The sequence below is a fragment of the Corythoichthys intestinalis genome, chromosome 18 (genome assembly GCF_030265065.1).
Source record: "Corythoichthys intestinalis isolate RoL2023-P3 chromosome 18, ASM3026506v1, whole genome shotgun sequence".
NCBI lineage: Eukaryota > Metazoa > Chordata > Actinopteri > Syngnathiformes > Syngnathidae > Corythoichthys > Corythoichthys intestinalis.
The window spans coordinates 35,619,411-35,633,017 of record NC_080412.1 but is presented as its reverse complement, the minus strand read 5'-3'; the positions used below and the strand labels follow the sequence as shown (position 1 = coordinate 35,633,017).

At 40.0% G+C, this 13,607-nt stretch overlaps 1 protein-coding gene across 7 annotated transcripts in view; it reads left to right on the top strand.

The window, feature by feature from the left end:
- LOC130906104 (disks large homolog 4) overlaps window positions 1-13,607 on the top strand; it is a 163,394-nt gene that overhangs the window by 131,590 nt on the left and 18,197 nt on the right. For 5 of the 7 annotated variants that reach the window (XM_057820043.1, XM_057820045.1, XM_057820047.1 and 2 more), the window contains 6 exons: window positions 1,991-2,160; window positions 2,297-2,433; window positions 7,499-7,643; window positions 9,973-10,108; window positions 10,186-10,342; window positions 10,420-10,721. In XM_057820043.1, coding sequence (XP_057676026.1) covers window positions 1,991-2,160; window positions 2,297-2,433; window positions 7,499-7,643; window positions 9,973-10,108; window positions 10,186-10,342; window positions 10,420-10,721 — 1,047 coding nt within the window. The remainder of the gene's footprint in view (window positions 1-1,990; window positions 2,161-2,296; window positions 2,434-7,498; window positions 7,644-9,972; window positions 10,109-10,185; window positions 10,343-10,419; window positions 10,722-13,607) is intronic. The other 2 variants (XM_057820048.1, XM_057820046.1) reach the window with 1 other exon arrangement.

Genomic DNA, 13,607 nt, shown 5'->3' with positions numbered 1-13,607 from the left:
TGTTGCGTTTGATAAAACAATATGTCTATATGCTGCCATAGCAGATTCATGGCGCATTAAGCCCCCGAACTATTTTTAATTTGTCCCTTTTACCCTGGAAACCCCCGTTTACAGACGTCGCGCAACCGCTTTTGTTTCAACCCAGCCATAAAACAAAGGTAATTAATTATATTTATTTTTCAAAATGTCTGTCGTTTTTAGCTTAGAATCATTAATTGATGTCTAATATTTTGTAAAAAAAAACGACTTTAAAAAAGTATTCACCCGCATATTTTAAACTTTTAAACAAATCATGTCACAATGAAAAATTTGACGTCTGTAAAAAAGTCACGGATATCTACCTCATAACTGTCGCTTAATTGTATTTTTTTGTTACTGACGCATTTTCCCCGATATGTTAGATGATAAACAATTGATCCAAACAAAGAAAAATTGAAAAATAACGTTTAAAAGGGTAAATATATGAAAAAGAACATCTCGACTACTCCTTGTTGTCTGCGATTTCTGCATCGCGACCCTTGTTGTATCACCATGTTTCACCCATAAAATCCCCCAAAAATTGGCCATTCACAGTTGTGTCTTGACACTCGGTGACACATGCTACATGGAGTTTTTGGATCGAAACAAGGTAAGTACGCGATAATATCTGGTTAAAATCGTGGCGTCTTTAATTCTGCTCTCGCGTGTTCTCGCCTCCAGTTAGGGTTTTGCTGTTTAAAAAAAAATGTTCTTCCCCCCCAGAAAATTGAGATTTTAAGCTTTCCAATGATGTATCACACATGCATATCGGACAATTTTGAAATTTGGCCAAATTGGGGGTCTCAGAGCGGAACTTCAAGTCACCTGAGTGTTTTCCGCCATATACTTGTAAGTTAATTTTATTGCTGACACTGCGTTTCGGGGTCATCAACATGTTGTGCCCCCCCCGCCCCAAAAGTCAAACTCCGCCTATGATTCATTTGGGAGATTCCTGGGCCACTTCCTGTTCCGCAACCCAAAATCAACAGGAAGTGACTCATAAGATGCCCTGAAATCAACAGGAAGTGATTCCAAAACAATAAAGTAATGATCTGAAATGCCCCAAAATTACCTCGTAGCCTAGCATTGGCTGCCACTGAAGGCCATAGACGTTCAATCCGTTTAAAGCGGGAGGGATGAATGAATGTTCATTCGCTGCCATCCTCCCAGTTCAAATGAATTAGATGTCTACTAGTGGTAAACTCATTCCAATTCACAACAGAAGCTTGTTTTTCTGTTTATTAGTCGTTTTGTAGAATATCTTAGGTTGATTTCCTGACCAATGTTCATTCGCTGCTCAGCCTTCACCGCGTACAGACGCACTCTGAGCTCCTGAAGCACTCTCTTATCTTAACCGATAAGTGCTCAGGGCCAGCAAGCTCGACTCCCAGTGTGGCTCCAAAGAATTTGAAACCTGTAGACTTGGATGAAATAAAATCCTCCATACAGAAGTTGGAGGTCTCCTTGACTGGCTTGATTCAAAACCAGAATCAAGAAATCGTCAGAGAGCTCCAGTTAATTCGCGCTGAAAACGAGAAACTCAAGCAGGCGGTCGAGGAGAGAGATGTTCGCATCTAGAGGCTGGAAATTTTGGCTGACGATCTCGACCAGTGCCTTTGTCTTTTTCTTCGGTTCCTCCGGGCAAATCATATCACATTTTGTAATTGTCAATGATTGTCAATGATACAGATGATGATCACAATAAAATTTCATTCCAATGCATCGATAATCGTTGTATCGCCATATCGTGAGATCATCGTTATCGTAAGCTTTGTATTGCAAATCGTATTTTATCGTGAGGTACCAAGAGGTTCCCACTCTTATAAAAGACTATCTTATGTCTTTAGTTAGCTGGATGTATATAAGTCGAGTTATAAGAAATATCTCATAAGCATCATTTGGGCAATTGACTGGAATTCATATTCTGTTCTCCCCCTACCATTTCTGTTCCCTTTCCTTTTCCCGTGGGTAGTGTGAATGACTGCATCCTCTTTGTGAATGATGTTGACGTGAGAGAGGTGACACACAGCCAGGCTGTGGAGGCTCTTAAGGAAGCAGGTGCTATCGTCCGGCTCTACGTTCTCCGTCGGAAACCGGCGGCGGAGAAAATCACTGAGCTTAAACTTATCAAAGGGCCTAAAGGTATTTCACAATGTTGATAGAAGAATATTTTCAGGGGTTTAAGGGTATGTTTGTATTGGCTAACATGTACTTTTCGGATTTAGAACATCTTTGAAGTATTTACACATTCCTTTTTGGTTGGATCTCCTTTTCTTAGGCCTTGGTTTCAGCATTGCTGGAGGAGTGGGAAACCAGCACATACCTGGAGATAACAGCATATATGTCACCAAAATTATAGAGGGCGGAGCAGCACATAAAGATGGACGTCTGCAGATCGGGGATAAGATCTTAGCGGTCAGTGACTCTCAATTCTATGAATCTTATTATGTCTCACCAACATAGGTGGGGAGTAACATGTTACATTTACTTGAGTAACTTTTTGAGAAAAATGTACTTCTTAGAGTAGTTATACAACACAATACTTTTTACTTGAGTAGATTTGTGAAGAAACACTACTCTTACTCCACTACTTTGGGCTATTTTTTCTCTTTATGCTACATATTGAGTTTATTTAACCACATTACTCCATTATACCAATCAAAAGTAACAATGCGCTCATGCTCTTTCGATAGGTGATGTGTCATAGTGTTGTTGTGGTCTGAATTCAATGATTTTTGTGACATTTCGCCCTAATATAGTCATGTATTAGGTTTTAGTGTGCACAGAGGCGTCGCATCCCATTAGGCAAACCAGGCAATTGCCTAGGGCCCCCAGCCAGCAGGGGCCCCCAGAGGGCCAACAGATTTAGCACACGCAGCTTTACTGCACTGTCGCAGCGATAAATGTAGGGAGTGTTTCAATACCATGGAATCATTTGGCAGCTTATCTAACATTTCTGTTATCAATCCCAATCAGCTCAAACCTTGTCATGTAGATTACACATGTTTAAGAAAGTTCAATCAGCTATTAATACCACATGATTGTTTACAAATGACACACAAAGTACTCTCTGGAAAGTCCTTGCCGTGTTGTTTTACGTTGATTTTCACAGGCCACCTCATTATTCATGTGACTACTTAAAGAAATGGTGATTTTTCCAAAAAAAGTCTATTAATGGTTCTATCATATTCCTCGTCGAATACTCTATAAGAAAAATACATCTAAAATAATCGTAAACAATTTTATTAGCAAATTTAATACTCATTTCGGTTGTTAGTCCACCAATCAGTGGTTTTTACGGAATAATTTGAATTTGGTGGGTCGTAGGGCCAATCTGACTACTGATTTCACACAAAGGTATATGGACCCTACTCACCAACGTCACAGAATGACGTGTCGCTGTATCCGGCCGCCATATTGTCCGTCTCTGTTTAGCCCTATTCTCAATGGTTTCAATTAGTCGTTCAGTTTATAGAGCAATTCATGGAAGCTCCGGTGCTTTCAGATGCTGTAAACTCATTGGATGCGTTGCATAAAAGGCGTTATGTGGAAAAGCTTCAGTCTATCCATTCGCCAGATCCATATTTGATGCCTAAATCGATATTTTTCGACCCGCTGTCTTCGCCCTCTCTGCCTGACATCTGCTACCCTGATATCTACAACTATCTTGTCCACACAAAATCAGCCTATTCTCACGAAAGTTTGAAAAACTTTAAGAGCAGCACTCTAAGCAGCATTACCACGTGTGACCCTTTACTTCCAATTTTCTAAAATGGCGACAATCAATAAAAAAAAAAAAAGTTGACTGCGATGGCCGACGCTTCAAGGGTAGGTGGATATTGGACTATTTCTTCAATAAAACACGCAACAACTGTGTCTGCCTCATTTGCAAAGAGACAGTCGCTGTTTTTAAAGAGTTCGATGTGACGCGATAATATTACCGAACAAGACACGCTGACATGTACAACATTACAGGGAAGATTCGCAGCGAGAAATTATAGCAACTAGAAGCTAGTTTAATTTCACAGCAGCAGTATTTCGCAAGAGGCCGAGTGTCGAAAGACAACGCCACAAAGGCGAGATTGTTGAAATTATGAATTAATGAAAAAAAAAATAAAGTAAATGTGACACACAGAAGGGCTTGCTAAAATTTGTTTAAATATATTGTTCTATGTGAATCAGCCAAGGTAGCCCCCCACATTTTTACCACACCAAATATGGCCCCCTTTGCAAAAGGTTTGGACACACCTGTTTAACTGATGATCCGTAGACGAGGCCAGCTTCTTTCACTTGGTACCAGCTAAATATTATTCAAAATGTAATGATGATGGAAGAAATAAGCATCTTGAATTTGAAACTGTATGTTGTCGGCGATTAGCCTCGCAATGATCTTAATTGTGGTTGTCAGCCCAAAACCCTCTGAATATATATTAAATGCATCTTACCAGATATAAAATGACTACTACATAATCTGTGGTAATCGTTTGGAGCCCAGTTTTCTCGTCGAATTGCAGCAGTCCATCTCGCTCTCCTCTCCGGGTCTCTCGGAATACGGTAGAACTTCAAGTCTCTCCGTCTATCTTCTCTGTTACTGCAACCAACTGCCACACACGCCTTCACCATTATGATTATTAATGTTAACGAGCAGAAAAACGCCATAATAGGAGGAATTTACGAAGCGGTAATGCGTTAACATGACGAGTAGACGGACAACATGGCGCGGAGGCGTGGTTGTGACGTCATGTGAGTAGGGTCTATACCTCCGCATCCGATGGTGGTATTTTTGTGTTGCTACTCTTTCATCTATTGCTTCAAGTCGAACTGTCCCCCTTACATGCACACGCTCGAAGGGCCCCATGTTGCTTGTTGCCTGGGGACCCTTGCTACGTCTCTGAGTATGCAGTGGTACCTCTACTTATGAACGTCTCTACAAACGATATTTTCAGGTTACCACACGCCTAATTTGGGGGGGGGGGGGGCTCTTGTTACGAGTGAAATTTCAGGTTATGAAAGGCGGAAATACAGCACAGTGTGGAGACCTGCGTGTATGTCCTAGAGCAGGGGTCCCCAACCTTTTCTGCACCACGGACCGGTGTTATTTGGGTCTTTTTTTTTTACGGACCGGTGTTCTGACAAATTTTACGACCCATCAAAAATTGCAACGATGCGGTTCTGCGCATGTGCGTAACGTTAAACATAGCCGCAAAATGCACAAATGCAGCGATTCCAAAGTAAACACAACAAACTTTCCTGAAAGAAAGGAATATTAACTTACGTTTGCTCATGGAAGGACTTGTAGAAAAGTTCTCCTCAGATTCGTCCTGCCATGTAAGCTGCACACAACAGCTGCACACCACGCTCACCATTAACGACTTCGCCTTGTCGTTAAACATGAATTAAGAAGCCCGCTTCACAAAGATACGATGTTGGAAATTGTAGCAAGGTTTTCAATGCTCTTGTCGCGATGTCAGGATATTCCAGAATGACTTTAATCCAGAACCTCGGTAGAGTTGTTGTCTCAAATGTACGTTTAATAAGGTTGTAGGCTCGTCGTTTTCGCCGTAAAAACATACTTTTCGCTGTAAAAAGATCTCCAAAGAAGTCTGTTTTCCAGTTATCTTCGCTCGTGTGGGGGCTAATTATTTCTGGGAACAAATGTGCTGCGCCCGCGGCCTAGTAATACGCTATTATCGAGGATAAGCGCATATAGATATATTATATGCACAAACAAGATGTACTGCTAGCCGTCCAATCAATGGACTTCTATGACAACATTGTAATCTATCCCGTAGTATTATATCTAGAGTAGACAGAGATATTAGTGTGTTAAGCAGGGGCACAGGGTTAATTCGGCCAGAATGCGGTCGTTATTAAATTATTATTTCTGTGCGGCCCGGTAGCAAATGCGCCACGGACCGGTACCGGTCCACGGCCCGGCAGATGGGGACCCCTGTCCTAGAGTTTACTGAAAGTAACATACTCATACAGTAGCTGCTCTGCCATTGGCTAATGCCGAGCATCTCCATTTGGCTAACCGTGTAAAATGTATGTGTATGTGGCTTTGGACGATCTCGTCAAAGAATATGGCAGTAATACCATATCTCCTGTGGGGTGGCGTGGCTCAGTGGTAGAGTAGTTGTCCCCCAACACAGAGGTTGTGGGTTCAATTCTCCGCCCTGATGAACTCGCCTAAGTGTCCTTAAGCAAGATACTGAACCCCACGTTGCTCCTGGTGCTGCGTCACCAGTAGGTGGATGGCGAGATAGTGTAAAGCGCTTTGAGCGCCTTGAAAGGTGGAAGAGCGCTCTATAAGTATAACACCATTTAATACATCAACAATTGGCACGTTATTAAAACGTCGGCGCAAGAACAACAATGGGAGTTTAAGGCATCTCAGGCTGGTTCGAGAAGTTCAAAAAGATGACCGGAATTCACATCGGCATGGTGAGGCAAGTAGCGCCGACCACAAAGCGGCTGACGAATTTGTGCAAAAATTCAAACATTTGGTGATTGATGAGGGCAAAAGGAGATGAAGACTGCAGTTAAATGGTAAATGACTCTTTGTTTTTTAAATGATGAACAGCCCTCATTTTGTTTATTGTGCAATAATCCTAATTGTAACATGTATTTATTACATGTTTTGATACATTTTTATAAATCATAAAAGGTTTGTGGCTGAATTTGGGGGGTTTGAAACAGATTAAGGCATTTACATGGAAAACGCGTCTTTACGTACAGAACTTTCAGTTTGAAAAACTACTTCCAGAAGCAATTGATTTCATAAGGAGAGGTACTGCTGTAGTATAATAATAACAACAGTTCGTATAGATAAAGTTGTGCTGGCAAAAAAAAACTTTTTTAAAAAGCAGACATTGTAAGCAGTTACTCACAATGTTACTCAATTCTTGAGTACTGTATTCTTCTCAACGAATAATTTTTTAACTTGTAAATTTTTGGATGACTACTTTTACTTGAGTAATATTATTTAGATATAACGAGACTCTTATTTGAGTAAAATATTTGGCTACTCTACCCACCTCTGGCCACCAATGTAACTAGGTAACACCTAACCACATATAAATGTGCTTGAATTGCTTACATGCTTGTCTAATGTATAAAGAAGTTATATTTAGTTATATACAGTAGTATATTTAGTATAGTAGTTATATTTCAGAGCAAATTTCCATTGCCAAAAATTGCAGTACATTCATAACTATGCAAATAAATGAGTGGGATGAGCTCTATGTTGAGTGTTAATGTCAGAACTTTACTGCCACCTTCTGGAGAACTAATCAAGTAGCAACTGAAGCATACTTATATTAGTCTTCATAAGGGATAGAAATTTCTCATGTAACTGAATTGAATTAATTTGTAGTTATGATCTGGTTAAGCCATTGTGTTGCTATTATTATAATATGTTGAGAAACCTCGTCTATATAACGATGTTGATTTCAATGACCTGTTTATAATGAACACTCAGGTAAACAACGTGTGTCTGGAAGACGTGATGCATGAAGATGCAGTGGGAGCGCTGAAGAACACAGCCGAGGTGGTGTACCTCAGGGTGGCCAAGCCCAACAACCTGTTTCTGACCAACTCTTATAATCCTCCAGATCTCACCAACAGTAAGACAACCTTCAAAACATATCTGAACACATTGAAGTTAAGTAACATGCATAAATGTTCCAAGGAAGCTAAGACGGTTCAGTATTAAAATGTCCAAGCATTTAGTGAATGCTCTTCCAAGATTATACACCCACTGAAAAGCCCAAATTTAGAATAGCCGTTAAAAATAGAGGACATAGCAGCTTTCTGACTTACAGGAGATGAATGTGGGCGCACCGTGTGCATTCAAAGACGAGGTCAAAAGGTTCAAGGCTTTTTGTTAAGGATGCGCCAATACCATTTTTTTCCCCAGACAGAACATGAGTAAAAGGATTTACTTTTACCGAACATGACATAAGTGTCACCCTTTGTAGAGTAACAACTTTTCATTGCTGACATCTTTTTGCATTCATTTCTAATCTTCTTGTCATATATTTCGCCTACTTGACTCCTAGCTAGAATGTAATTCTCAGGCTGGAGAAGTGATGTTGGTTTTGTAGCATTTTCATCAGTACGAGTATGCGGTATCAGTACATCCCTACTTTGTGAGTAAATGAATGATTTACGGTGACCCCTCGTTTTTCGCTGTTAAGGGGACCAGAACGTGATAAGTGAAAAACCGCGAAGTAGCGCCCCGCCACCCAATCTGACACCCCCAATATGGCCAAATTTCAATATTCTCCTCAATGAATGCTTGATATATCATTGGAAAGCTTAAAATCTCAATATGGGGGGGGCAAAATTTTTGAACAGGAGGGCATGACACCATGATTTTAAGAGCCATTATCGCGTACTTACCTTGTTTTGTTCCAAAAACACCATGTAGCATGTCTCACCGAGTGTCAAGACACAGCTATGAATTGCCACAGCCGGACTTTTTGGGGATTTTATGGGTGAAACACGGTAATACATAATATAATATAAGATAATATAATAAGGGTCGCAATGCAGAAATCGCAGACATCAAGGAGTGGCCGAGATGTTCTTTTTCAAATATTTACCCTTTTAGATGTTTTTTTTTTCCAATTTTTCTTTGTTTGGATCGATTATTTGTCATCTAAAATATCGGGGAGAATGTGACAGTAACAAAAAAAAAATGCAGTTAAGCGATAGTTATGAGGTAGATATCCGTGACCTATTTACAGACACTATTTTTTTTCATTGTAACATAATTTTTTTACAAGTTTAAAATATGCGAGTGAATAATTTTTTGAAGTAATTTTTTGTTGAAACTAAATATTAGAACTTAATTAATGATTCTAAGCTAAAAGCGACATACCAAATCAATAAAATTACTCACCTTCTTTTTATGGCTGGGTTGAAACAAAAGCGATTGCATGGTGTCTGTAAACGGGGGTCTCCAGGGTAAAACGGACAACATAAAAATATTTTGGGGGCTTAATGCGCCATGAAACTGCTATGGCAGCATATAGACATATTGAGACAAGGTAAGTACGCGATAATATCTCGTCAAAGTCATGGCATCTTTAATTCTGCTCTCGCGTGCTCTCACCTCCAGACAGGGTTTCGCAGTTTTAAAAAAAAAAAAAAATTAAATGCCCTCCTGTTTAAAATTTTTCTTCCCCCAGACAATTGAGAATTTAAGCTTTCCAATGATGTATCACACATGCAAATTGGACAATTTTGAAATTTGGCCAAATTGGGGGTCTCAGAGCAGAACTTCAAGTCACCTGAGTGTTTTCCGCCATATAATAAATACTTTAATGTTTTTTTAAGCACCTCAAATTTAATAATTATGATAAGTTTTAAAATGTTACTATCCCGCCGAATTATCTTTGATCAAGAATAAAGTACAAAAATGCTTGTCTTTATTTAATGCTTCATTGAGTGAGTCCACTCAAATCCGCTCAAGCTGCTCAGTTACACACAATAAGTTGCCACAGTAACTATTTAACAAGTTAAACGATGATTAACGCATGCAGCGCTTTGAAGCTTCGGCTTCCAAGCATCAGTGGCAGCATCAAATCTTAACATCTGTCGATCCTCGTTAACTTTAGAGGGGAATTTTTGACATCAGGCTTAATCTACGAGTTAGCGAGGGTTCAATTAGTTGGCGGAGTTGATTTCAACAAATTCTGTGTAGTTTGTTAGTTATTTGTTAGTTTCAGGTCTCTGGAGTGGCTAAATTAGCGTGAGTCAATTGGCAACTTAGCATGCCAATAAAAAACAACATATGCACACATGAAAATCATTGAACACCTAAGCAATCAATAGTGTTGGTTATATTTTCCAGAATAAAGTTATTAAAACTTACCATTGCATGTCAATAATTGCAGTATGAACAGCAACAACCTCTCCTTACCTCATATAAAACATTGTCTTTCCTAGCATATTCCCATATGGATACCGAGCTTAGCCACCCCAACTATCTTGGCTCAGATTACCCACAAGCCCTCACTCCCACCTCACCAAGTCGTTTTTCACCTGTTCTGCATGGCCTCATGGGAGATGACGACATCCCTAGGTAAGAAAGAAATGGCGCCGAAGTGAAGTTAGCAGGATTTCTCTATTCTGGTTAATTTCTTTCCATCTCTTTTGTAGAGAACCTCGCAGGGTTCTGATTCACCGAGGCTCCACGGGTCTGGGATTCAATATTGTTGGAGGAGAGGACGGAGAGGGGATTTTTATCTCTTTCATCCTAGCAGGAGGGCCAGCTGACCTCAGTGGAGAGCTACATAAGGGCGATCAGATCCTCAGTGTAAGAGACAGCATTGTTTAGTTCTCGGACAAATACAAAACACACACGTTTTGACTGTGCTGACATATGTGCATCAGGTGAACGGCGTGGACCTGCGAATGGCCACGCACGAGCAGGCAGCCGCAGCTTTGAAGAACGCTGGCCAGACGGTGACAATCATTGCTCAGTATAGACCAGACGGTAAAGCTCAAACCCTAGTACGTATACACGAAAAGGTTTCGTTGATGAATCTTTCAAATAAGATTTCTGATTTGCCCCTGTCAGAGTACAGTCGTTTTGAAGCTAAGATCCACGACTTGAGGGAGCAGCTGATGAACAGCAGCATGGGCTCTGGGACGACTACGTTAAGAAGCAACCCAAAGAGGGGCTTCTACATCAGGTAGAAATGGAAACAAGTAGGGCCGTTCCTGACCAATTTGGTGCCCTAGGCCAGTGTTTTTTAGCCTTTTTTGACTCACAGCACGTTTTTACATTGGAAAAAATCTCGCGGCACACCACAAACCAAAAATGTTCCAAAATGATTTTCTGTACAGTATATTCAATTATAAAATAATTTCTTAGTATGTATACTTACTCAGTGTGAAAATTGAGCCTGTTTAGATGAACACAAAGTCGATATCCTTATTCTTCAACAGCTTTCAGTCTTTGTTTTTATTTATTTTTATTTTTTTAATACCGGTTAGGCTTGAAAAAGCTCAGAATTATCAGACAAGGGGACTTGAGCAATGTCTTTAACCAAATCAGGGCAAAGCATCTCGCAGACAATGGCTTTGTAGGCAGGTAGTATTAATGTCTGTCACGGTGTCGGACTTTTTAGATTTAGCAACAAGGTAACTGGCTTTGAGGGCTTTCTCATTTTCCTTCGTAGTTTTTATATTACCAAAAAGAGTTGCCTGTTTCTCTGTGTTTTCACAAAGGCGAACAAAATAGTCCATCGACTTGTTTTGAAGCGACGGGTGTTTCGCTTGGAGATGACGTTTCAACTTGCTTGGCATAATGGCGCTGTGCTGCTCATGTCGCGTTCAAGAACTGCTCGGATTTTTAGCCATTAGCCACCTTGCTGTTCTCAACAATGTGTTCTAATATAACACAGGGGGAGGATTGACGGTCATCACATATGGATAAAATAGAAAGGACACTTTCGAGTATATCGACACATGACGAGTCTAACTAAATAATGTGCAGTAGATGTGTTGGTGTCCACATTGTCGTGGACAGCAAGGTCGTTGATGGCTAGAAATCCGAGCAGTTTTTGAACGCGACACGAGAAAACTTCGCTCATCTGCACACGACCAAGAACTTTCTATCAACTCCTTCCTTCCTTCCTTCCTACTGCAACTCCGCCCGACGACGTAAAAAAATATATTGTAATAGCCTTGAATGGGGAAGTAGAAAGGAGAGGAGTCGGTGATGACTTTCTTACTTTATTGTGGCAACAATGGAAAATAATAAACAAAATAACAGTGGCATCCGCAACATGCGACCACTAACTTGCTCTCACGCCGTTCTCCCTCCCTCCTTGCTTGCTTCCTGCTACGTCACCACTCTGCAGTCTGATGGCCCCTTCAAGGGCCCACGCAGTTACGGACAATATTTATATATAAATGCGACATTAGATAATTTCTCGCGGCACACCTGACGATCTCTCAAGGCACACTAGTGTGCCGCGGCACACCGGTTGAAAAACACTGCCCTAGGCAACATATTTGTAGGCGCCCCCCCTCCCACTTACAGTATTTCACCACATATATTTAAACACTCACACTGAAAAAGCACTTTGTCTCGTTGTAATTTATTATACAAAAAAAAAAAAAGACAACGAACAAGTGCAGAAATTAAAAGAAAAATGCTTTAATAACGATTCAAAAGCACCAATAAAAAACACTTCAAAAACAAATGCATTAAATAAATTACAATTGTTATTACAATATGATTAACACCCACCCACACAAACCTATATAAAGACACACAGAACACTTTAATATGCAACTTTTTTTCACCTTGACCTATAACCTTACACACCTTGTCTTCACTCATGCAAAAGCATCGATTGCACTTTCATATGACAGTTGTTTTGGAAGGTGCACTTCTTTCCTGGACTTGGTGGGCTTGGACTTGGTGCTGATGTGGATAAGTTCGCTGTAAAAGATGGCCCAGGATGTACAGAGATAGAAGGAAAATATTTCAGAAGAGCATCTACAAAGAGAAAAAAGTGGAATGTTACATTGTATTAGTCAAATAGCTGCCGATTATGAAACCAGCATGACATATTCATAATAGCGCCTAAATTCTTGCAGCCTACTGTACCTGTGTATTGAATCCAGCCACTATCTTTGATGGGCGTAGTTAAAAGAAAATACATTCTTGAAGCACTGCAACTGCAAAGGACTATCCAATAATAATGAATTAAATAATACTGTATATGATAGCAAAAAATAAATAAACAAATTGGAATATTTTTTTACATGAACGTGATCACCATTTTAATTAATTAATGACACATTTAATAACAAATGTTTGCATTTAAATCTGTGGCACTTTTAGTCCCCCATACCACAGAACTTTGAAATTATTAATTGCATATTTAATTGTGTATTTATTTAATTAACCTTGGCACTTCTAGGCAAGGCAAATTTATTTGAAATGCACAATTTAACACAAGGTAAAAGTGATTCACATGACATGAAAATAAGCAAGACAATTTTAGTCCCCCATTGATTTTGTCCAAATTTCTCAAAAATTGGAGGTGGAGTAGATTTAACTGAAACTAATCAACAGCTGGCTGAATACTGAAAATATTTTTAAAACAACAGCCTGGCTAATGATACAGTATAATTTTGCTTTAGCACTAAGTCATATAAACTTTATGTAAATAACCGCTAGCTGCAGTTGTGCTAAGTCTACGTCACACATGTCCAAAGTCCGGCCCGGGAGCCAAATGCGGCCTGTGGTCAAATTTCATCCGGCCCCCAGCCTCTGTCATAAAATCAAGAACGTCTGGCCCACACACTGACTTGATAAATTGGTCAGCAGTACTGCTACCAGCATATGAAGTAGCTTACACACTAAATGCTGCTCCTCATTTACCCACTAAAAGGCAGCGGCACTCTAAGCAACATTACCCTGTGTGACACTTTACTCCCAATTTCCTAAAATGGCGACAATCAACAAAAAAAAGAAAGTTGCCGACGGCCGACGCTAGGTGGAAATTGGACTATTTCTTCACTAAAATATGCAACAGCTGTGTCTGCCTCATTTGCAAAGA